Source organism: Suillus fuscotomentosus, assembly GCF_016647785.1.
Source record: "Suillus fuscotomentosus strain FC203 chromosome Unknown F5891scaffold_64, whole genome shotgun sequence".
NCBI classification, from domain to species: domain Eukaryota; kingdom Fungi; phylum Basidiomycota; class Agaricomycetes; order Boletales; family Suillaceae; genus Suillus; species Suillus fuscotomentosus.
In genome coordinates, this window is record NW_024539576.1 from 278284 (window position 1) to 302717 (window position 24434).

The 24434-nt window shown below is 48.3% G+C and overlaps 7 protein-coding genes across 7 annotated transcripts; 1 reads left to right on the forward strand and 6 right to left on the reverse strand.

Annotated features, from left to right (window-relative positions):
* Positions 1-653: 653 nt before the first annotated feature.
* F5891DRAFT_657425 (protein-tyrosine phosphatase-like protein) lies at positions 654-1754 on the reverse strand. Its single transcript, XM_041372670.1, has 2 exons — positions 1161-1754; positions 654-1101 (listed from the first exon to the last, which is right to left on the reverse strand). The coding sequence occupies exons 1-2, from the start codon at positions 1539-1541 to the stop codon at positions 778-780; spliced, it is 705 nt and encodes a 234-aa protein (XP_041221263.1). The 5' UTR covers positions 1542-1754; the 3' UTR covers positions 654-777.
* A 2168-nt stretch (positions 1755-3922) lies between these two features.
* Positions 3923-4746, reverse strand: F5891DRAFT_959798 (P-loop containing nucleoside triphosphate hydrolase protein; the record flags this gene model as incomplete). The annotated part of the gene is made up of 5 exons (XM_041375684.1): positions 3923-4078; positions 4136-4270; positions 4329-4526; positions 4593-4634; positions 4693-4746. 5 exons carry the CDS (start codon positions 4744-4746, stop codon positions 3923-3925), a joined length of 585 nt encoding a protein of 194 aa, XP_041221264.1.
* A 146-nt stretch (positions 4747-4892) lies between these two features.
* F5891DRAFT_1057748 (kinase A anchor protein) lies at positions 4893-6199 on the reverse strand. The gene is made up of 5 exons (XM_041362752.1): positions 5971-6199; positions 5896-5912; positions 5479-5845; positions 5366-5424; positions 4893-5311 (listed from the first exon to the last, which is right to left on the reverse strand). The coding sequence occupies exons 1-5, from the start codon at positions 6068-6070 to the stop codon at positions 5063-5065; spliced, it is 792 nt and encodes a 263-aa protein (XP_041221265.1). The 5' UTR covers positions 6071-6199; the 3' UTR covers positions 4893-5062.
* Positions 6200-8077: 1878 nt separating this feature from the next.
* Positions 8078-11203, forward strand: F5891DRAFT_1057757 (aspartic peptidase domain-containing protein). The gene is made up of 6 exons (XM_041362753.1): positions 8078-8666; positions 8793-8871; positions 8923-9109; positions 9158-9685; positions 9738-10421; positions 10504-11203. The coding sequence occupies exons 1-6, from the start codon at positions 8536-8538 to the stop codon at positions 10920-10922; spliced, it is 2028 nt and encodes a 675-aa protein (XP_041221266.1). The 5' UTR covers positions 8078-8535; the 3' UTR covers positions 10923-11203.
* A 3479-nt stretch (positions 11204-14682) lies between these two features.
* Positions 14683-16072, reverse strand: F5891DRAFT_1281046 (uncharacterized protein; the record flags this gene model as incomplete). The annotated part of the gene is made up of 11 exons (XM_041370448.1): positions 16022-16072; positions 15950-15965; positions 15837-15895; positions 15689-15787; positions 15484-15638; positions 15207-15426; positions 15139-15149; positions 15050-15092; positions 14947-14992; positions 14807-14885; positions 14683-14754 (listed from the first exon to the last, which is right to left on the reverse strand). Coding segments are annotated over exons 3-11 (726 nt in total). The 5' UTR covers positions 15838-15895; positions 15950-15965; positions 16022-16072.
* Positions 16073-20276: 4204 nt separating this feature from the next.
* F5891DRAFT_984125 (uncharacterized protein) lies at positions 20277-20905 on the reverse strand (the record flags this gene model as incomplete). Its single annotated transcript, XM_041377405.1, has 3 exons — positions 20277-20418; positions 20497-20574; positions 20796-20905. The coding sequence occupies 3 exons, from the start codon at positions 20903-20905 to the stop codon at positions 20277-20279; spliced, it is 330 nt and encodes a 109-aa protein (XP_041221268.1).
* Positions 20906-23017: 2112 nt separating this feature from the next.
* On the reverse strand, positions 23018-24043 carry F5891DRAFT_1194024 (uncharacterized protein; the record flags this gene model as incomplete). Its single annotated transcript, XM_041367868.1, has 4 exons — positions 23018-23481; positions 23534-23684; positions 23735-23896; positions 24002-24043. The coding sequence occupies 4 exons, from the start codon at positions 24041-24043 to the stop codon at positions 23018-23020; spliced, it is 819 nt and encodes a 272-aa protein (XP_041221269.1).
* Positions 24044-24434: the final 391 nt, after the last annotated feature.

A 24434-nucleotide genomic window follows, 5' to 3' on the forward strand; every position in this document is an offset into this window, starting at 1 on the left:
AATGGCCCAGACCAACTCACGGTGGTCAGGCACTGAAGACCGACGTGCACTCTTGTTTCCACTCAGGTGCATTCTACCCGTCAAGGGGCTGTCACATGATGAATTGCCCTTGTGGTGAGGTCGATAATGATTTACTTTTGGTTCGGATTCGAGTCTGATACCTATTCCTGCATCGTTTCATTAGCTCGGCCCAGGCGTATCACGATCAATCCGCGTCGAGCACGAGAAACCATGTATGACGCTGCAAATAACTTTCTCCTTATATCATAGATCGCAGGCGGAATTTTTAAGACTTAATCCCAAATGTTGAACGTCAGCTGATAAGGCATGTTTGCCGAGGTGGATACATTTGTGAGTAGGTCCGAATTATTTCGGTTGGTTTGTATAGCCGTCTGAGCGGAGTAACTTTTACAGAAATGTACAAGACAACCCGATCCCCTAAAATTTCACTACCTAAGGGAAAAAAACAAAGCGAAATGCTTGATGATACCCAGCCCAGCCCTAAGAAATCCAAGTATGTGGTATGCATGAAGTAAAGGATGTAGATGGGGGTATGGCGTACGTCTGGACAACAATGCAGGATTGGAAAGCGAGGATAACAGAGCGATAGTGATGCGTATTTGTGAACGATGCTAGGATGTACAGGAACGATGAATATAAGAGGATATGCGGGTAACGAGGAATCTGAGGCGCGAAAACACCATGGTGTTTCGCAATAATTTCGCGACCGCAATTTTGTGATTGATCATAACCATGCCATAACGATAGCAAGGAAGATCAAGAGACTGAAGTGCTCCCAGATTTACTATGACCGCTGTAACTCGTGCCCCTGGAGAGTTTTGGGATGCCTGCGAGCGGCCTGACAACTATAGGAGTTGCTGGAGGTGGTGCATAGGAGGTATTGAACCTGCGCAGCTGTGGCGGCGGCGGCGGCGCGGACGCTCGCCATTTCTCTTCCCATGCACGAAGACCAGCAACAAAACCAGGGTTGGGGTTAATGCAGGGTCTGCAACGTTTGACAAGAGCGTATGCCTGCTCATATGATATCCCAAGATCATGGATGAGATAAGCAATGACTATGGCCGGAGAGCGTGAGACACCCTGTTGCACGAGAACCACTGATCAGGCTTGACGCTAAATAAATTTCGAGGGAGGCATACCTGCTGGCAATGCACCAGAACGTTCCCACCACTTCGCAGTGCGTTAGCAATATACTGGCATGCCCCTTCCAGGTGCGGACGAAGGTCAGCTGATGGTTTATCAAGGATGTCGATGCGGAGGCACCGGAAGCCGTCCTTTTCTGATATCGGAAGCCAGGGGACATCGAGTACTTGTACGATATGAGTGATATGGTTTTTAGCGAGCAACTCGCGATCCATCGTTGCAGACATGGAGCCGAGATACAAGAACCCGGGTTGGGAACTGGAGGCATGAGCCACGGATTGTATGGACTGGGATTGAAATTGAAAAGGAAGAATCTGGTGCATGGGTGTACAGATTGCCTCCATGACGTCTGGAGACATGCCCTCAAAGCGGATCATAATTTTGGCAGTACGAGGGGGGGAGATCGGTAAGAAAGTGATGGAGTCGATATCGGAGAGAAAATGATGATCAGAGTTCGGATGAAGATCTATATTACAGGCTGAACTCGGGTGGAATGTACATATAGTGGCAGACGATTGTCAGTGGAGCGATATTAGGAGGATGGTGGAGCAGCATTAATACCAGTATTTATGTAAAGGCTGCTCCTTCAGATAATCGATGCGATTTCCTATTTTGGAGTCCGAATTGTCTTTCTAATCTTGCCTCCGAAGTCAGTAGGACTATCCACAGTCTGGACCAACAAACTCTGATTGATCCTCGTGATCACATCAAGTTTTCTCCAAAAGGTACGCTCAACGTACCTGGACCTTGTTCACATCGAATCGAGGCCACCTCGAAACTTTAATTCGGCAGGCAGTTCGATCATCGGTTTATTACATCTCTATCATGATAAAACCGTCTATCAGCGTCTAGATCTCCTCTTCATCACCAGCATAGTACTTCGATGTCGTAACTTCTCAAGAGGAGCACGCCCGCAAATTCCAGTGCTCCCCCCATTATCATCTTTTTGCTTGTCCTTGATCTCTTAGAGCCTACAACTGATGTGCCGCGGAGTGGGCAACAGGAAGTTCAACAACATCTCTCCGCGAAAGGCATCGAGGTTGAACAACCTAGGTACACATGATCTTCGAAGCCGGATACTCTCACTAAGATTCGCGCTTACCGGCTTCTCGGCAAACACCTTACCACGAGTTTGATATCTGCCTCAACTCTGACCGGAACTCCATTGGGCATATTAATATGGCTCGGAAGCTGGGGTGCGATAGATCCTGAAATGCGCTAAAGCCCTGTGAGGTTGCGACATCAGGATCAGCACGAGGCTGCTGGAACAGCATTGTATGGTGATTGCCATGCCTGTACCTCGCATATCAGAGACTCACAGTACATGAAGCCGATCTGATGGCGCGGGTGCATGTTCATGGTTCCACAACCACATTCAATTGCAATCACGTCGTGTATTTTGTCGAGCCGGTTGCCGGAGTCGTATTGAACAAGATCTGCCGCTACCAGTCTCCTACGAAAATGACAGGAGTCCACTTCCAAGTTCCTGTTGATTCTTACACACCACGGTGCCCTGCCTTTATGAGGTCAATTCCACTCCATCAACGATTTGCACATAGCTCCACCTCGGATGGCTCTTGCCTGCAAATGCTTCCCGAAGGTATAGGCATTTCTTTCTAGCGCGTTGGCGGCGTGTAGACGGTTAAGATCTCTTGATTGTGATCTATTTCAATTCTAAAATCTCAGGCATCAGGACCAGTGATCCGGCGGGTGCGTATCTCACTTGTTCGTGTGCGCATCAACACATATTTTCGTTCCGGCTGAAGCTTCCCAGCTTATCCATCCGCACTGTCCAGACAGTATACGAACGGGCCACTTCAGCCGATCTGTTATCGGTTCCTTCACGCGATGAAGCCTGCACGCTCGCACAGCTCGGCTTGCATACTATACTTGTATGTTGGTGTAACACCCACACCTCACCTGGTACGATTAGAATACAGAAAAACGGTGCAGGAAATCTGGAAAATAGCATTGGACAACTAACCTAATATCAACTTTGTTGGTATATAGCACGATCAGAAGTCGGCCCCTCGATGTCACCGTCACCGCCGGCAATCCCAAACAAGCATAGGCAGCCCGCAAGAGGTACATTCGAATTGTACAAGGACACTGAAGTTTTGGGCATGGTTTGGAAACAAGACTTTTGAATGACACGCACTATTTGATGAGCGCGCCTCTTCAAGTCAAGCATGTGAATGCATGAACATGACAAAATTAAGTTTCCTGTACAAGGCGAACCTCGTACAATTTCACCTGTACATCGAGGATGTGCTTTTGCAGTTCTACGCCACACCCTCAATCCCAGCAAGCGCATTGCAGAATTGGGCATCCTTGACGTCGTCTAGAGAGCAAAGACCTCATCAAGGGAAAGCCCGACGTATGATTCACAATACCTTCAAGGTTCACCTTGGCGCTTTCGCACTCCTGGAACATCGGAAACAAGGACCGTTGTAAACATGCGACTCAAACTCGAAGCGGAATAAGAGGCAGAAGCGTGGATATAGAACCTACTACCAAAGGTCCACGCAATCCTACTTGAATTCATTCAAAACTGAAAAGCAAAGAAATATCAATGCAGAGTCAAATACTGACAAGGCCGCACACGTGTCCGGTCACGCAAAAATAGAGCGAGGGAAAGGACAGATCATGAAGATTGCTAATAACAACTAGTCGTGAAGGGTATGGACTCTTGACAGGGGCAAGGGTGTAGTCAGAGAAGCGGCGGGGTGCGGCGATGTGGAAAGTAAGACAAGATAGTCTACACAACCACGCAGTGGTGTTTCTTGCTATTCTTGGGCCGGCTAAGAAGTGCAGCCCTTGTAGCATATTGGAAGACTTCGCGAACGCCCTCGCCTGTTCTGGCCGAGCACTCGAGATAGTGCCTCGCGCCAATCTTGTTCGCTACCGCCATACCCTGAAAAGGTCGACACATCATCCAAAGAAATCTGTGAGAAAGGAAACAAAAACGTACCTCCTCAGGAGTTACAGGTCTCTGGCTCGTCTTCTTGAGCTCGTCAATCACTCGTCGGTCACGTCTGAGGTCGTTCTTGCAGCCAACAAGAATGATGGGAAGACCGGCGCAGAAGTGCATCACCTCGGAAATCCACTGGTTTCGGGAGATGCCGTCAGGACCGAATGAGGCATTGCTCATTGGCCAGACGTACCTTTTCTTGAACATTGTCCAGAGAATCTGGTGAGTCAACAGCAAAGCAGATAAGAATGACATGGGTGTCTGGATAACTGAGAGGTCTGAGACGGTCATAATCTTCTTGCCCTGCCGTATCCCATAGCGCAAGCTCGACATGCTTTCCATCAACCTCCACATCTGCTACATAGTTCTCGAAGACGGTCGGAACATAGACCTATGTGCGCACAAATCAAGCAAATAATTAGACAAGCACGCGGCTGACGATACTGATGGAAAATACCTCAGGGAATGTTCCTTTAGAGAAAACTATCAACAAACACGTCTGTTAATAATATGAGCTGGTTCCTTGTGTTGTTTCGCGTGCACATTAAGGGGCGTACCTTTCCACAAGCACCATCACCAACGATAACAAGCTTCCTCCTGATTTCAGCCATTATTCGAACGTAGAAAGTAGGATTGCGTGGATGTACGGGCGCTCCTTGGGGATGATGGTGTTCAGCGAGACAAGAGTCGCACGATGATACAAGTCGGTCTTTTAATCGCTCTTTCAATGGCCACACAATGGGCTGTGCCACAGTGTAGGCCTGTGCGTGAGACCTAACTTCCTTTCTAGTAAGCCCTTCCTCGTCGCAAGCCACAGCATTACAGCCACGGGTACTCAAAGTATCTGTCATGCCGTAGCGACGCAGTCCAGCCAAGCCTCGGCTGTAAGTATAAAACAATTTGGACACCATATGTCATACATCGAACCTATGACGCCAACGAACAGCACCCGCAACTCACGTATTCGCCTTCGGGTCCGTAACTTCCCATCTTGCATATCTGTATCTCATCAACACTCCAAGTACCAAACTCCACTTTCACGGGGTGCCGAAAATCATGTGATTCTAGCGGTGTACGAACAAACTCGCGAATAAACGGCGACATCAGAATTGCATTATAGGAGAACGGCTGTCGAGATGGTTTGCGATACGAAGTGTTGAGAATTGTGCAATGCAGCTAATTCCGCATTGGCCACTAAGTTACATTAATTTGGGAATAAGAGATACGAACCTTGAGAGGACGACGATCCTGAATAAACCCGGCGTCACTAAATGCCTTGTTCACAAATTCTGCTACAGTATTGATATGCGAATATAATTAGCATGGGGCGAGCATCAGCGCACCGCTAACAGATTTGAGGCGTTGCGCGTCTTCTGTGTCCAATGAAGGGCCCAACCAGAGTACATGCGCATCGTCTGCATTACCGCGATCGGGGTTCATGATGTTCATCTCCGTAAGAGGGATGGAGAGACTATGTCCGTTCAATAATTCCATGACGCGAGTTCTCAATGTGCACAACAGTGCTTGTGCATCTTCTAGAGTTCGTCCCGAAGAACCCGGTGAATTTTCAAGAGTCATAACTCCTAGTGTCAGATGAAGGCGACGAGGTGCGATAACAATACCGCGATCAAGGCCAGGGAGCGCAGGCTTACAATTAAGCAAGCCATCCGTGAACGACTTCACTGATTCCTGCAATTGCACATGGTGTCCCTAGTTCTACGTTGGCGTGAATTTTTCATTATCGAAAGATCGGTACTTACGATGGGCAGGGATATGACTTTGGAGATCACGCACTGAGCACGTATACTGCGTTCAAAAAATTGAAACCCACGGACAATGTGTAGGCCGTGATTTAGAATTACGGTTTGTTCCAGAAGAAAATTGACCACGGCGAGAAGTCGAAGCGCTTGCCCTAGCAGTGTATTTTGTAGCCATGCTTTATAGCAGGTCGACCCAGACGAAGAAACTAACCCTGATGATTGAGGATAGAGTCAAGACTCAGAACGGGAAATTCCGAATCGTCTCCTGAAAGTAAGTTCTGTCCGCCTGTCCGTCCGTTTCGTATGTCCGCTTTGTCTCGTCCTCTGTTCCCGTCGTCCGGCAAACCATAATCACGCTGAAATGTTATGCTCAGAGCTCACAGTTTGACACAAATCTTCAAAAATAAATTCTGGGATTTTGAGGGGCTACCAAATCACCAAATGAGGGTTCGATAGATCTAACGAATGGTTGAAGAACGGGAGTCGGGACGGTCATTTCTAATTTTTCGGTATATATACAATATACGACTCAAGAAATCAATTATCAATTTGTCAAGCTGGTGAGCAACTTTATCGCTATCGAAAAACCTTTAGCTATAGAATCAAACTAACAAGTACGTAGTAGCTCCAGGATGTACTTGCCCCCCTTTGAACAATCTGTTGACGCGGCAAGCTCTTGATCAACGGTGCTACTACCACAGCAATAGGAATTGTACTCAGTCGAAGTCTTATCGATGAGACTTTGACTGAACACAGGATTTATACCGGTCATGATTATCATGTGTGTGTATGTCACAAACCGATCCTTTTATAACTCATAGTCCAGCCCCTGCTCTCAACGTGTTGAAGATCTATCATCACCTCTTCTCCGAGTCGTTCCTGTGGTACCGCCATGAGTCACTCGTTTTTTGTACAAATTTCTAATATAGAATCGTGGAAAGCGGGACATATATGGTGCCCATCGAAGGTAAGCGCACCTTGTAATCTCCGACTGCTCTATTTTAAACAGGACACTTTGACAACGTTGCGATGTCCTTATCGACTTTGCGGATTGGTGGGGAGCTGTTTGTATCACAATTGTATCCTCATCTGATATAGTGGTGCGTGTGGCTTCCTGAACCAATAGCTGGTAAGTTACCAACCCTGACTTCGCTTCGAGGTGTGGAGCAGTTTTAGTTGCAAATTACCAGAAACCGACTTCTCAGCTAGGCGACAATTTTGGCATATGATGGCATGCTGTAAACGCATTGCTGGATGTTCACAAACTTACCGTACCAAGCCAACGGCAGACATTGCAGTCCACTCAATCAAAGGGTTGCACTGTCCTCCGCAATCAATCAACAAGTAGCGCATGGTGACGTCTGCAGCATTTTTAGCGCTCCGTAAGTTTAAACATGTGCGGGGATCAATCATCATGCATCATGCATTATGATTGGACTTATATATTTGTCTGCCCCATCAGGGAACTCTCGACAAATGCCGTTCAGGTACAGCTTCAAGTCTAGATCCGCCTTAACTTTATATGTCGAAATAGGACATATCGCGATAACGATGGGAGGATGTGGAGCACAGCGTGCACGTTTAATGCTGCGTTAGGCAGCGGCCGGAGTACTTGCTAGTGGTATAGGAAATCTATTCAAGCTGCTACAGCGATTATTAGCATACATTTGAACGGACCCAAAGGATACAAGGTTGAACGTTGAAGATGGATGCGGAGTGAAGGTACCGCTGACAGGCTGACAGCGGCTAGTACTATAGTACTCTGTTTTTGAGAGTCGCCGATCATCGACTTCTTCGCGGCTTCAAAATATTATTCTCGCTCTAGACACCATGTTTTACTTCAGCTGTCACTACCAGTCACCTGTCGTCTTCTTCAACGTTATACATCGCTACACGAAGGCTACGGCTGGGTTCGATAGCAAGTCTCTTGTTGTGGGTCGTCCACAGGTTAAATCGGATTATTCGATCTCTCACTGGAAGTGGGGAAAGCGCGTGAAGGTCTTCCGTTCGTACCAGTTCAATCCTCCGGTGATCCCTAACAGAGTCAGCCGTGGTGAGTGTGGATGAAGACGTCATGCTCGCATTTCCCTGTTTAGAATGTGAAGTGTGCGAATAAAGTGCCTAAAGGAGATCATGCAGGGTCGCTGCAAACTGCAACGCTGCCGAGCCCGAGCGCGTCGGGCGGGAATGGGATGGTGAGCGCGCCCGAGGATACCCTCTTACCACTGTCTTCACACAATCCCAATCTTAGCACGTTTGGTTTTGCTTGCGGTATGTTCGAACTGACTTTTGGGCGTCTTTTCTGACATATTACTTATTGACGGAACTTTTTATGTACAGTCCTGAAATCTGGCATCATCGCCTCATTCTTTACCTCGTCCTGTTATCCCCACTAGCTATTCCCCAGTCTCATCCATTCCCTTTCGTACTGTCTTAATCATACCTTCCAGTTAAGGACAACTATCAAGCGCATCTCCTGGTACTATCAAGCTTGGATGTCCTCATTGGCTTTCATCTAGACGTTCAAAATCTCATCCAGACCCTCCTTTATCCCCACCCTCTTTGCAAGTCCACTATGTTTTGCAGTTCTGGCTCCCCATAACCCCTGACCTTTCAGACCGCTGTCTCTCTTAGTGAACGATGACCCTACTCAAAAGCGCCCGTGCATCATCCAAGGCAGAAGGCAAGCAACGTGCTCGAGACGAGGGTACGGGTGGTGCTGGTGGTGTGGTATTAGAACTTGAGATGGTGACCACCAGCTACGATTCAGTGTGAGTATTTGAATTACCTATACGAACTTTGAATTGTTCTATCCGTCCCGGAGACCCTGCCTTTCCAGCGGTTAAAATTTTTACCTTCTGATTTCGTTTTTCTCCAAACTCATCGCTTAAATTTAGTGCCTATACCGTGCCCGTGTCAGTAGGCGCAGCTCAGCAAAACCTTTCCCTTCAAATTGATACAGGCTCATCGGATCTTGTGAGTCGTGCCTTCCTTGGCTGCACAGCCTTTTTAATCCCAAAAATGAAGTGGATCGCATCAAAATCGTGTTCCACTGCATCGTGTTCATCTACAGATGGTCGCCTCTACGATCCGACCTCCTCAACGTCAAGTGGCGCTAGTTTTACCATCGCTTATCTCTCCGGAACCGTTAGCGGGCCCATAGTATGGGATACAGTCCAGCTCGGAACATACAGTGTGGAGAATCAGGCGCTGGGTTCGTTTTCTGTAATTTTTGTTACATTTTCCTCATCAACATTTACAGCTGCTGTTAACACGGTATCCAACGAGCCCCTCAGCTTAGATTTTGACGGTATCCTTGGTCTCGCTCTTCCTGTTAATTCGATCATCGAGCAAACAATTCCCCCGACCACGAACAACAACCCAGATGGCGCATCGTTTTCCTCGAATCTGTTTTCCATGACGCCCGCCTCGACAGCTCCATCACAACCGTTCTTCTCCCTCACTTTTGCTCGTCCTGGTTCGGATGCAATTCCATCACTTCTTGGAATTGGTATGCATCCTTCATCTGTGGTTCCAGATCCTTCGAAAATCCAGTATTCGACGCTTGTGAGCCAGGGCGTTGGCATATTATTCTGGAAAACCAATGTTCGAGCCATTACGGTCTACGTAAATGGTCAGGCACGTCCTGTAGTACTAACCGAGTCTGTTACTGGTGCTGCCTTCCCCACTGCACTGCTCGACTCTGGGGTGCCATTTATCGTCACGACATCGTCTATTGCAAACGGAATATATGGCGCATTGGGCATAAGCCCAGCCTCGGACGGCAATTGTTTGTATTCTATTCACCTCAACTCGTAATTGCCAAGCTGACTGTCTGTTAGACTATGTCCCTTGTACGACCCCACTCAATATGACCATTACTCTTGACGGCCAACCGGAGCTACCCATCCACCCACTCGACCTCACCAGCGAGCCGTCTGGGCAGCACAACTCACAGTACTGCATCGGCCTTATCCAGGCTGACGACTCACAACTTACTGCTAATTCTGACATCGGGGACATGGTCCTCGGCGTTCCTTTCATGCGCAACGTCTACACCGTGCTTGCGTACGAACCTCCACCCTTTAACATGTCTGTTTACGCTGGAATCCGACCAACACTCGGACTTATGGGACTCACGAACATAACTCAAGCGCTTGATGAGTTTAACAATGTGCGCGTTCTCAATCAGCCACTTGGCGGCGCACCACCGCCACAGGTCACTTTTTCAAGCGAACCAAAGATGTCAGTGGGCCTCGAAGTTCTTATTGGCCTGATTGGCTTCTTCGCACTATGCGTCACACTTTTCGGGTTGAAATGGTTCATGACGCGGCGGCAGTGGAAGAAGCAGGGGATGGTTGACACAGATGGAGGGAAGAAAGGCGAAGGCGAGTATGGGGTCTACCAACTTACGAGGCGCAATTCGCAGTCAAGCGATGATGCTCCTGTTAGTACTCTCAGGACGCTTGCATACGCTACGAGGAAACAGAAAGTGTCCCAGTATACTTTCGACTCAAACAGGACCCGTGTTGAGATGGATCCAGTCGACGAGTTTGGAGAATGGAATCTCAAATACGAGAACTCGCCTCCGTCGATATTCGATTTGAGCGATCCTTGGGATCCCTTATGCTGCCAATCGAGATACGATTGTAGGCACTGATGCGCCCTTGCCCGATACTCCCACTTCCCTCGATTTTTTGACCACGAACCATCGACGAACGTCGGATGAAATCAGTTGCGTGCCGGAAAGCACGTCTGTTCCCTTACTCACAAACCGGCATCGCCGAAGAAGCGGCTCGCAGAGCAGTGATGGCGACGTTGCGGAGGCTGGTGTAGGTATGGCAGGCGTTGGCACCGTTGCACGCGGGAGCCAAATTATCACTGGTTTACATAATAACCTATCTCGGAGCGACAGCGTTGACAGGAACTCGTCATCCTTGGGTCCGAGTACTGAAGTCGTCACTCCGTCATGGCGACTTTCGACATCACACGAGCATCCTGATACTGTTCATGTCGACATTCGTTGACGGACATGGATGCTGGGCTTTATTAAGAGCATTACTGCTTTCCATCTCATCTCATTTCATCCCACGCACACTCTACCGACGCTCTTTGATGTTTGGATATATGTGGTATACTGATGCATAGTTGTTCGTCTGGACTTTTTATATGGGCTCATTACCTGGACTATCGTGCGTATTCGTATAAGTATGATACAGTCAAGCCAATTGGTGCAGATCCACCAGATACATGTACATCATTTGTATTTAGAGCGAATATATTATAACTACTCATTCGTTAAAATCCATCGTCTTATGCCTGCGATTGGTCCTATACCTGGTTTTCTTGGCGAAGACTTTTGCCCTGTCGTTCAACTCAACTGCTTCTCTGGAGGCATCACGACACGTTCACAATATAACGCCTTAGGACCTCAAAATACAGAAAATCAATCAATGACATTCGAATAAGTGGGAAACTTGTCCAAAAAAGTGACAAGTCCAGCTTCTACATCAGAATGAAGATACACATTTCTCGTACTTGGATCCCAGTGCGCAGTGGGTGATAGTTATGGTGGCGAACAACGATTATGAGAGGAGTTAGACACAGGTGCGGGGAAAGAGAGTTGAACTGAGTGTGCGCGTGTCACACGTCTTTCATCCTTCATGACTGATGCGAAGCAGGACGACGACGACCAAAGAAAAATCCGCAGCAGCTCACTCCTGCATACACAAAGTCTTCCACTCCGCCAGTTGAGCCTTGTACTTCTGTTTGGATTGATTGTACTTTAGATGGTTGTGCCCCAGCTGGTTGACCTGATTGCGTTGAAATGTCGGCCTGGTTGCTGTTCGTACGTTGCATAGCTGCGGCCGCCTTCGCATCAGTCTCAGGGACAATACCAATTCTCTGCAGTGTATTTTAATGGAATAAGATTAGAGGGACGACGAATCACTCACATTGTCATCTTGGGCAAGAGGTACATCGATGGTGCGCATGGAATGTCCTCCAGAAAATAATTTGAAGTTGATATGCCAGTGTCGGGACTGTCGTTCGATTGTTTGGGATGCATTTAGAGGTCGTGTGCCGAAATGTATGGAACTGAGCAAACCACGCCAACGAATAAGGGACGATGGGCTTCTGGGTGGAGCTGCACGACGAGACGCGTGATCTGATTCATTGCCAAAGAAATCATTGCCCTGTATCTTGGTGTCAGATAGGTCAAGAAGAAGAAAGTACACTGACATATCTTCCCAGTCCTGTTTTGTTAGGCTGCTGATTATACACAAGACGGTCAAAGGTCTGACGAGACACATGAGAAAAGGTGGGGTTGCTCACAATTGGTGGACGCACAACTCTCGGTTGGCCTGGATGTCCCTAGTAAAAGGTGAGATGCAGTGTCACTGTGTGAAAGAAGACTCGCCTTGAGCTTTACATTGCCATCATCTGCACCCTAGATGGCCAAAACAATTAGGAAGGGAAATTAGACCACAAAGCGCATACGTACCAGAGCGTTTTTGAGCGCCACCTCCAGGCTCCACGCATAGATTGTTTTGTCTGGTCCAGCACTGGCAATGTATTTTCCATCGGGGGACAGGGCAACAGCCAAGAGTCCGTCATCGTGCAAGAGTGGATCTCCGACCGCCTGATTGGTCTCGAGATCCCAGATGCGAACGGAGTAGTCATATGATCCGCTCACAATATACCTTTCATTGGGAGTAAGACAGAGGGATAAGACAGTGTGCGTGTGACCCCGAAAAACGACGAGTTCCTGTCCATCAATAGCCCGCCATTTTCGGATGGTGCTATCAGCTGACCCGGAGAAGATGTGTGTGCCATCCTTGGACCAACATAATGACATCGCCACACTGCGATGTCCCTTGATCTCGATATGCAGCTTTCCATCCCTTGACCATATGCAGCTTTCCATCCCTTGACCATATGCAGATCACATCGTCCATGCCGCCGGTTATGAATTTGTCGCCTTTTGGAGAGTATTTGACGACATAAACCCGTCCGTGACCAGTCTCTATGGGTGGTGCTATCTGTCGACCAGTATTCGGGTTCCAGCGTCGTATGGTGCCATCATAGGATCCACTTGCTATCTCCAGGGAATTGCGAGACCAATCGAGGCACCTCACTGCCCCTCCCACGGGTCACCGCTCATGCTGCCCTCCTTTATATTCCACCGCCGCAGTCTGCCGTCTGTGCTTCCACAAATGACCATTGTTTCATCCGGAGATACTACCATCGAAAGTATCCCTCCCCCATCGCTATTCAAAGGTTTTCCCACTGTCTCCGTCTCTTTCCACTGACGAATCGAACCATCCTCAGACGTGCTTATCACATTGCCACTGGTATCCAAGTAGGCAAGGCTCCATATGCATTCAGAGTGACCCTCAATGACGCGCTCCGGTTTCAAGCTTCCTGCAGGACGTTCTGGCTTTGGTTTCTTCCACGACGTGGTCCGAGTGTTGTGGTCGACAAAGTAGGACCGACCGAGTGGTGAGATATGCCATTGACACCCAGGAACAACGAGATATCCGGGATTATCTATGTTCAACGGTGAGTTCGTCGCTCCTTGTCGCAATTTCATCCCTCACCTAGTCGCACTCCTGGTAAAGGTTGGTTCCTCGAGACTATCACGAGCGTGTTATCTTGATATAGTGTTTCACCATTTGACGATATCATAAACTGATGCCACAGAGGAGGAAGCGTTTCATTCCCGCCTGATTCCAATTTAGTAACCTAGTAGGTATCACAAGGTAGCTGCTCACCTTCCCAAAGTGCATCCTGGCGGTGCTGTGCACCATATAGTGGTAGATCTTTCGCGCTCGTCTGATATATTGATGAGTGCAATGGCCCTTCTCCCCGTCTCGTTGACTTGCTTGACTCGGCTTCTTCGTGTTGCATGACAAGGACGTCGCGTTGTACAGACATACAGGACAGTGAAATACTGCGCAAAGTCAGTAATCGAGAGGAAGGAGAGATACGGGGCGAAAGTGATGAACAGACTTGTTATTCGGGTTAGTTTTGTATGCTGTGGTCGCAAGTGCCTTGAAACTACATATAAATGGGCTGTGTTACCACTACAACAGTGTTAGGCGAAAACTCTCTAGAAGCTGCATTCAGTGGAGGAGCGAAAGCAGGATTTCGCTCACTAGGTACCTCTTATATAAGTAAGTGGAAGCCAAGCAACATGAAGGCGCAATGAGTGTGTTATTCTAGGGTGAAACTAGGGTCCTCATGGGCCATAGGCCATAGGAAGCAGATTCTGAAACGATATGACGTGAATCTAGTTGGTGGCATACGATACCTATACTGCATTTGGAGACGATTGTGGACGCGTTTATCACACAAAAGTCTTGATGGCTGTGTGCGAACGTTCACCTGCCTGAAAGTGGATGGGATGATATCTCCGCCAAACACTTATTCGATCCGAAGGGGGGTGACAGATGACAAAAGGTAACACACTTGGAGAGATTATGAACACATCTCAGATGCGGCATGCCAAGTCAAATATCTGCGATGCATGTTACAATCAAGGAACTCAGTGACTGGAGTAAAATTCCATGGTATGGGGGCCATATATATGCGCCCGTAGAGGTCTTATTATTTCTTATGCAAGTTCGAGGTATCTTTCAACTGTAAGGCCCGATTAATGCATAAAGTGAAAAGATAGTTGATCATCGCCTACCTTCGCAATTTGTCACTGCCGCATTCCAAAGTCTCACCTAGGCCTCATGCTCCCTGGTTGCTCCAAAATTATCCACAAAATCATCGCCAAACACTTCACAGGACAATGCTGTCAGGCCTCATCATAGCGTTGGTCACATCTTCCAAGGAACTAGGAGGCGAGATGACCTATTCCTAAATAGTTAGAGTTATGATACTGTAAGATCATTTTCTAGCTCACCTCCTTCCTGGCTGGGTAGCTTTGGTAAGTAGAGATGGGGGCGTTGTGAGCTTGAGTTGTTTGGTAATGCCCCGCATGCCTAGTTGGAAGATGGCACTCAAGGCAAAGTAGGGATTCATATCGGCACCAGGTACACGAACGTTGCGGATGGTGGAAAAGACGGTGGCGAGATGATGCGAATGGAAGCTGCACGAGAATCGTACCCATATTATGTAGCTGTGTTAGGAGCCCAAAAGACTTCACCACCAACGAGACGTTTATAGCCATTAATTGTTGGGACAAGCTCCTAAGCTTTTAGATAAAAAGCACATTTGTGGGAGTCGGGTACTCACCATAGGCATCACTGCATCATCAGTTTAGCATTAACGTACACCTTGACCGAACAAAAAATAAATCCTACCATCAGGAATGCCGTCCAATACACCTGCCAGAAAGTGCTCCCCAAGTTGACTTAGGTATCTTGTGTCCTCGAACGTTGCATTAGCTCGTCCATGATCACGGTCTGCCTCTGAAAGTGAGAACGCGTTGCGGCCGTCTCCTGTCGTTGAGTGATACATGTACATGTCTGAGCCGATGTCAGAAAAGTTTTGGACGTAAAATGAGATATCGATACAAACTCGCTGCAGCCTGGTAGCTGAAGCAACGTTTCCGTGAGATTCTACTAAAATTTGACTCACATTTCCCCATGGTTTCGCCATGAAACTAGGGAGGACTTCATGCTTCAGCCCTACATTCTTTGCCGAGAATTTGTACAGGATAGCATTGTCCGCTATTCTCATAGCCGATGTATAAGCGAGCCCAGTCTCGAGGACACTTGGACCCGTTTCGGTGTCTGCACAGAAGTCAGTTGTCATCACTGTTGTAATGAATAAATCATCGTACGATGTCCTTCAACATCTATGCCAAACTTCAGACTCTCATCGAACAGCGCGTAAAAATATTCTCGGTTCAATTGAGTGCGCAATAAGCTATATCCATGCACTGCAGTACTCTAATCAGCGAATATGCAGCAAACCGTTACGTTGCTTACTCCCTGGGGTTGATGGCTGCAGCCGGGTGAAGCCCTTTTAGCCACGGACTCGGGGGTTTCTGAGCAAATCCCTTTGAATTACATCTGGTAAACGAGAAAGTTCATGAACACACCTTTGAAATTAAAGTACTAGAAAGCCTCATGAGTCCATCCAGAGCAACGCATAGCTAGCTGAGATTGCTCACCTCAAACTCCACACCAGAGATGCATTCTAAATCATGAGCAGCCGCATTGTCGACAACTTTACGCAGAACGCCTCTAAGATCCGTGCAAACAGGCACTGAAGTCGGATCAAAGAATGAGACAAGGAAAAAAAGGTACGTTATTTTCCCAAGGTATGCGACGAAATGTTGATAAGTCTATTGAAGCCATTAAGTCGCAGTAACCATTCTCTTTATTTGATATGGCCAGTTCCCGAGTGTAGACTGAATCGTGTATGTCCCAGCCGCTGCAACGTAACTTGTATCATGACAACGAATCGGGGTGGCAATTATTAGGGCTGCTCAATTCTAGGGCTCAGTTCGCGGGCTCAGCCCAGCTGAGTTTACCTGTCAAACTTCGACATTTTCAAAAGGTCCATAACTCTGCCGAGAGCATGCCGACGCCGCTACGATGTTATGCGTGAATTCAAGCTTCAAGCTCACTGGCAAGTATCGCGAGAGGAAGAAGGATGATCCGATGACTGCCGCCTATTTATGTGTGTGACTGTACAACATGTGCATGGGCTCTATGTGCTCGAAGACCCCGAAACTCCTCGGACTCGCTCTACGCTGCACTGAGCCTAGGACGGAGCTCCTTTAGCTCTCTTCATTATCATTTTCGGATCTCGCTCCACTATTACGGGATACAGTTGTACTGCCTCGAGCGTCGAAAGTGCAACTGCATCTTTTACCAAGGCTGGTAGTACATCTAGTGAGCGGTAACATCTACCATCACGACCACAGCAAGCTGAGTTTAAACTCAAACTAACTAAACTTGAATAGTGCATCGGTATTTACACTGCCATCGTGATGCGCTTACAGTTCAACAGCTAAGAAAGCCCACGATGTGTACGAAGACATTTTTTGACCTCTAAATGGAGTATTCGAGTGACGATGTCGCAGCAGCAAGGGGTTTGCAGTTCGCCGCGGTATGTCTCCCCGTTGATACGAGGATGAATCATAACTGACAAGTCATGTACACCAGTACATATATAGTGCGTACTACTGTTTGAACGTTATATTATTCGTCCTGATACAGCTCAGCATCGATGGCTGCATTCTGGGTAGGCTTATTCTCGTCCATTCATGTCCGCTGTAACTCCCTTATCTAGACCTATGATTATGTATGTTCACTTCATGAAGAGGTAATACACGTCCTCCATGATACGCTTTGGATCTGATACACACAATATGATATGCAAAGTGGTCATTTTTACTTCGATCGCACTGGAGCAAGATGAAAGGCTTGTATGTTGTTACAAGATACCTCCCCTTTGTCCTTCTCATCACAGATCTATATAGTACGTCCCGCTCCAGCACACATCGCCTTGATTAATTGATTGACACTTGTTCTTCAGTGAGCTTTGCCTCGAATGAGAACCCAGCTGTATGTTGATGAGGTGGAGAGTCAATGAGAATGAACGACTTACTCCATGACTTCGCCAGAAATGCGGGATGTTGGCCAATATTAGCTCAGGTACGTGCATGGTGCATTCATCTATGTACAACCTTGCTGAGGGCAGCCCATTTTCTCTCACAGGGTTCGGCATGATATTAGCCGTTTGCTCCGACTATCTATCTGTTTCCCGGTTTACACCCCTGTAGCCGTCCCTGTCCCTGCTACTAACCATATATGGGGAGTCCCTGCTCGAAAAAGGAAATCCCTGCCCCTATTCCGGTTTACAGGGAGTCCCTGCTGAGTGCGAAAATGTATGACGTAAAAGAGTCCCTGCTGCGCTTGTTTTGCCCATATCTCCGTCAGATCACGACATAAAGACATTCCGCGACCACAGCCACGTTCGCACAAATTCGTGCTACGACTTACATCACGACGTCCTTATAAGGAAAGTTCCCACCCCTATCCATCCTGCCAGATCAGCGCAATCAAACAAGTAAATATACCCGACACCATAGCAATAAAATCGCAAAAATCAAGCAAAATAAAGACAAGTCAATACGAGATCCTGACCTTGGCCTGCGTGACCGAAATCAAGCAACAACGCAGCAATTAAATAAGAAAAATGATACAATAGCAAAAATCAAGCAAAAATCAAGCAAAATGAAGTCAAATACAAACAACATTCTGACCTCCACCAACGCATCGACCAAGACAAGCGCCACCCCAGCAATGACTAGAATCAAGCAAAGATACAACAAGATCCCGACCTAGTCATAGTACGATGAAGTCAAGATCCTGCCATCGCTATAAGCAAAAAAACGCGAAATAAAGCAAAGTCAAGGCAACATCAAACAAATCCGATGCATCATCTGCATACCTGATCCTTGAGCAAATGAAGCATCCGCATACAATAAGTATAATCCGCTCACCTTTCCGCACTTCAAATCAAGCGAATTCATATCCAAATATACCAACCGCATGATCATAATCAAATCAAGGAAATACAACCAAGACAAATTCAAGTCCCCCCCACCCCCCACCCATGTTAGCTTGCCGTTAGGTGTCTCGTTAGTTTAGGTTTCGGTGTCTCGTTAGTTTAGGCTTCGGTGTCTCGTTAGCTTCGCTTAGGATAAGGAACGTATTCTCTCGGTGTCTCGTCGTCTCGTCGTCTCAGTTAATGCTTAGGATCAGGAACATATTCATATTCTCTCGGTGTCTCAATTCTCACTCACATACAGTAATATGACCAACATCCCCCCACCAGACTACAACTCAAAGTCAAGCAAAATCAACAAAATCCCCCCAATACCAATACACTCTCGCTCCACTCCCCAGCAACAAAATCATCAAAAATCTCAAAAATAAAGCAAAACCAAGTCAAGTCAAAACCAAATTCTGACCTACCGCAACGCATCACCCAAGACAAGCACCGCCCCAGCAACAACAAAATTCCGTCCTCAGCCAAGACCACCATAGCAACGCCCCACCAATAAAAGCGCAAAAACGTACAACAATCAAGCAAAATCAACTCAAGTCAAAACCAAATTCCGACCTCAGCCAACACGTCACCCCAGACAAATACCACCCGCAACAATCAAGCAAATAAAAACTTTGTTCCCCGCCACATCCACTACAGCAATAATCAAGCAAATCAATACTCTGTTCTCCGCCAATCCACCCATCCACTGCAGCCACCAATGCGCAAAATATAACAAAAATCAAGCAAAATGAAGTCAAGTCAAAACCAAATTCTGACCTCGCAGACGCATCTCCGCAGACCATCAAACAGCCAAAATATCAAGCAACATCACCGCAATAAAACCACAAAAATCAAGCAAAACAAAGTCAAGTCCAAACAAGATTTCAACCTCTCGCCCAAGACTACTGCAGCAAAAAATAAAGCGACTCGCACCCCAACATGTCAATTCAACACAAGGCTCTGTCCTCATCCAAAGTATCACCCCAGACAAAGACACCGCCCCCGCCACAAATACAATAGCGCAAAAATCAAGCAAAAATCATATACAAATTCCGACCTCGACCAAAGCGTCACCCCAGACTATGATAGCAATAACGCAGCGGAATCAAGGAAACACACCAAGCTACGAATCAAGCCCATCCCACCCGCCCACCGGTTAGAGCTAGGCTTCAGCTTAGGATAAAAACGTATTGTCTCGTTGTCTCGGTTCTCGGCAATACTCAATACTACGCGCCAGACCAAGACAGAAAGACAAGCAAAAATCAAGGAAAAGACTACGATCTCATACCGCCCCAGCAACAAAATCGCAAAAATCAAGCACACTCAAATTCAAGTCAGCACAACATTCCGACCACAAAGACGCATCACCCCATACAAGCAAGACTACTACAGCAATATAACAGCCAAAATATGCCCGCACCGCAGCCATACAAACACAAAAAAATCACAAATATCAAGCAATATCAAGCCAAGTCATCTCAAGGTTCTGTCCTCGCCCGACCCATAAGAAATAAATCATAAGCCATCCATCAAGGAAAGTCAAGCAATAATCAAGTCAAATCACAACCAAAGTCATATTACGATAGCAATCATCCAGTCAAAATCAAGCAATACACAAGCGACTCAACACACAAAATTCCAGCCTTTTTCACTCATTTCGCCCATATCTCGCTCATATTACATAATCAAAACGTCGCACCACAACAGCCACATTCCCCTCGACATCATCTATCATTTAGTTAGGTTAGTTAGGGTTAGTTAGGGTTGATACGGGGACGTAGACCCGGTAGACGGACGGCTCAAGGGGCAGGACCCTAACCCTAGCGTGGGGTTGTCCTTTAGGCGAAAGTTTCCATTAATGGTCATCCTAACCCTAGATTCATAGTGGTACCCTCCTGGTCAGCCGTCCGGTACACATTCCATCGGCTCCCAAAGGGGACCGCATGGGTGAGGGGTCCGTATTGCTGACCAACGGCCGTCGACGGCTCCCATTGGGGACCGCGCCTGTGGTGGGCAAAGGTCCGATAATACCTGAACATGTCAAACGGTACCCATTGGGGACCGTCGCACAGGGGATCTCACCCTGTAGTGAGCATAGGTATGTATGTCCTTGTTGCACAACACCCTACGGCCGTCGACGGCTCCCATTGGGGACCGCACCTGTGGTGAACCAAAGTTCTATCATACCTGAACATGTCAAACGGCACCCATTGGGGACCGTCGCATAGGGGATCTCACCCTATAGTGAGCATAAGTATGTCATTGTTGCATGGCCCTCATTGAGGACCGGATGATGTATCCGGCTAGGTATCAGTTGTCATCTTATGTGTGAGACGGCTCCCATTGGGGACCGGCCCTCTCATGCCTCTTAGTATACTTACATCTGTCCCTTACCAGACGGTGGATAGGGATCCGGACCTGTCCAAAGCTCTGATTGAGGACCGGATATAAGTTGGAGCCAGTGGTACGGCTCCCATTGGGGACCGGACATCTCATGAGTCTCGGTATGCTTACACCTGAACTTATAAACTTAACTTATAAACTTATAAGACATATGGTGTTGTCCGACGGCTCCGGCTGAGGGCCGGACCTCTGGGGTCAGTGGTTCAGTGGTTGGTTGGTTGATGATATGCCTCATCCTATGATACGGCACCCATTGGGGACCGCACTTGCATTGACCGAGTGTATCAATCATACATGTACTTGTCAGACGGCTCCCATTGGGGACCGGTAACAGTGTTAGTATAATTGAACTAGTAATCAGCTGAGGCAATGAGAGTAGATATAATATATGTTTATGGACCGGCCTGCCAGTGGTACGGCTCCCATTGGGGACCGGTCACAGTGTTGTTGTTAGTATAATTGAACTAGTAATGATCCAACGGCTCCGGCTGAGGACCGGACCTCTGGGATAGGTGGTTGGGTAGTTGATGATATGCCTCAGCCTATGGTACGGCTCCTGTTGGGGACCGCATATATGTCATCCGTGATGATATTTGCCTGCATGATGCCACGGCTCCCATTGGGGACCGGACCTCTGGGATAGGTGGTTGGGTAGTTGATGATATGCCTCAGCCTATGGTACGGCTCCCGTTGGGGACCGCATACATGTCATCCGTGATGATATTTGCCTGGGTGATGTCACGGCTCCCATTGGGGACCGCACTTGCATTGACCGAGTGTACTAAATCATACATGTACATATCGGACAGCACCCGTTGGGGACCGCATATATGTCATCCGTGATGATATTTGCCTGCATGATGCCACGGCTCCCATTGGGGACCGCACTTGCATTGACCGAGTGTAATAAATCATACACGTACTTGTGAGACGTCTCGCATGGTGGACCGCACCTCGCTGGGCCTCAATGTTGCTTTTTGTGAATCAAGTGCGGTCCCCAATGGGAGCCGTCACACCAGCCAGCTGAAGCAAATATCATTAATGATCCTACTTCAAAGGTCCGGTCCTCAATCGGAGCCGTCGACAAGTACTAGTTCATATCATAAGGAGACTTTTAAGAGATCTGGTCCACCATGCGAGACGTCTCACAAGTACGTGTATGATTTAGTACACTCGGTCAATGCAAGTGCGGTCCCCAATGGGAGCCGTGACATCATGCAGGCAAATATCATCACGGATGACATATGTGCGGTCCCCAATGGGTGCCGTCCGATATGTACAGGCATAATGTAATACACTCGGTCAATGCAAGTGCGGTCCCCAATGGGAGCCGTGACATCACCCAGGCAAATATCATCACGGATGACATATGTGCGGTCCCCAACGGGTGCCGTCCGATATGTACAGGCATAATGTAATACACTCGGTCAATGCAAGTGCGGTCCCCAATGGGAGCCGTGACATCATGCAGGCAAATATCATCACGGATGACATATATGCGGTCCCCAACGGGTGCCGTCCGATATATACAGGCATAATGTAATACACTCGGTCAATGCAAGTGCGGTCCCCAATGGGAGCCGTGACATCACCCAGGCAAATATCATCACGGATGACATATATGCGGTCCCCAACGGGTGCCGTACCATAGGCTGAGGCATATCGTCAACTTATCAACTACCTACCCCAGAGGTCCGGTCCTCAGCCGGAGCCGTTGGATCATTACTAGTTCAATTATACTAACAACACTGTTACCGGTCCCCAATGGGAGCCGTACCACTGGCAGGCCGGTCCATACACATATATTATATCTACTCTCATTGAGTGGTCCGGTCCTCTGTCGGCGCCTTCCTCCGATCATCCGTGTACTGATCCCTTCCCAGATGTAAGGTCCGGTCCCCAATGGGAGCCGTCTGACAAGGCCAATAGAAATCCTTCCCGTTACACATGCAAGCCGCGCACTCGAAGTAAATAAGTCATCCGGAGACCTCGACCGTACCACATCAATCATGGGTTTAACATCCTTTGAGAGACCCGGCTCACACAGAAATTCTTATCAACCCAATACATAATGGCCACATGCTATTCCATGTGTACCAACTACAGTAAACTACAGTAATAAAACTAAGTAACTACATGTACAAGTACAAACTACAATCATGATGTTTTGAATTATACATTAAAAAAGTAAGTATCCTGTTTAGCGGCGGCGGCGGCGGCGCTTTGTAACCTGCCCATCAATCTCCTCCACCTCCTTCCTCATAGTGGCGCAGGCCATCTCTATCATCTGCAAGATGTTGGAGAGGCCCGACACCCGACCGGCCAAGTATGCCTCCTCCTCGCCGTCCTCGCTCTCGCTCTCTTCCTCCTCGACGGCGGCGATCTTCCGCTTGGTGCACGTCCGGAGCTCGACGTAGGCGTTGTTTACGCACCGGGGGCCTGGCACCGCCCGTGGTTGTGCCGGTGCGACGGCGGCTGGCTCGCTGGACTTAGTTTGTGTCCTGGCGGCCTGGCCTGGCACTTGCGTGGCCTTTGAGCAGGCCCGGACGGGACGGGAAGTCGAAGCAACCGGCTTCGGCCTAGGTTTAGGCTTGGGAGCCGGCGCTGGTGGTGGTGGAGGTGGAAGTGGAGGTGAGGGTGCCGCGGTCTTTTTGTTTCCTTTGACTGATTCTATAGTTAGTGCTTATTGTACCAGACGGACGAAGGAAACACTTACCTCCGACATGGGAGCACTTCACCTTCCCACGGCGGCACTCGTAGCACGACTCGCCCGTGGAGGCGACGTGGCATGTGCGGGCCACTTTCTTGCAGTTGGCACAACGCACCTCGTGGATGGCCATCTCGGCGCTTATGCGCGGCGTCCGTTTCTGCAGGCGGAGGGTTAGAATGTCAGCCGCTGAGAACCCATATCACTTACCTTGGGTTCCACCCGTTCATCAGTTATGAGCACCTTCAGGTTTGGGACCAGCCAAAAAAACGGCAGTCCTAGGTTTTCCCACGGTCCCATTTCAATAGCCAGACGATTTTCAAAACTTTGCCCTTCCCACCCTGGACGGCCGCCAGGCGGCCCCCAACATGGCTTCCAGAAGGGTGAATTTCAAAACCTGGCCTTCCGGGACAGGCCGCCGTGCGGCCCCCAACATGGCTTCCCCAAAAGATGAAACCCCACAATCTCAAAACATACCATGGCCCTCTCAGTCAGATGGCCGCCGTGCAGCCCCAACATGGCTCCCCCAAAATATGAAAATATACCATGGCACTCTCAGACGGCTGCCGTGCGGCCCCCAACATGGCTCCCCCAAAATATGAAATGTACCCCATCCCCATCCCCCACAATCTGAAAATATACCATGGCACTCTCAGATGGCCGCCGTGCGGCCCCCAACATGGCTCCCCCCCAAAATATGAAAATTTACCCCGTCCCCGCCCCACATTCTGAAAATATACCCGCTCTCAACATGGCTCCCAAAAATATGAAAATATACCATGGCACTCTCAGACGGCCGCCGTGCAGCTCCCAACATGGCTCCCCAAAATATGCATGCCCTTTTATATCAACATCCCCCCCCCCCCCCTTGACAATGCCGCCACCACTGTTTGACCATGCACGCAGTGGC

What these genes read in the sequence shown, in the direction of transcription:
- F5891DRAFT_657425 (XM_041372670.1), bottom strand. Translation starts at nt 1,541, where the DNA reads ATGATCCGCTTTGAGGGCATGTCTCCAGACGTCATGGAGGCAATCTGT. An exon ending in TTCTGGTGCATTGCCAGCAG is followed by an intron (nt 1,102 to 1,160) that starts GTATGCCTCCCT and finishes CTCGTGCAACAG; the next exon opens with GGTGTCTCACGCTCTCCGGC.
- F5891DRAFT_1057748 (XM_041362752.1), bottom strand. Translation starts at nt 6,070, where the DNA reads ATGGCTACAAAATACACTGCTAGGGCAAGCGCTTCGACTTCTCGCCGT. An exon ending in ACGCCTCAAATCTGTTAGCG is followed by an intron (nt 5,425 to 5,478) that starts GTGCGCTGATGC and finishes ATACTGTAGCAG; the next exon opens with AATTTGTGAACAAGGCATTT. An exon ending in AGGATCGTCGTCCTCTCAAG is followed by an intron (nt 5,312 to 5,365) that starts GTTCGTATCTCT and finishes ATGCGGAATTAG; the next exon opens with CTGCATTGCACAATTCTCAA.
- F5891DRAFT_1057757 (XM_041362753.1), top strand. Translation starts at nt 8,536, where the DNA reads ATGACCCTACTCAAAAGCGCCCGTGCATCATCCAAGGCAGAAGGCAAG. An exon ending in ACCACCAGCTACGATTCAGT is followed by an intron (nt 8,667 to 8,792) that starts GTGAGTATTTGA and finishes GCTTAAATTTAG; the next exon opens with TGCCTATACCGTGCCCGTGT. An exon ending in TGTGGAGAATCAGGCGCTGG is followed by an intron (nt 9,110 to 9,157) that starts GTTCGTTTTCTG and finishes CAACATTTACAG; the next exon opens with CTGCTGTTAACACGGTATCC.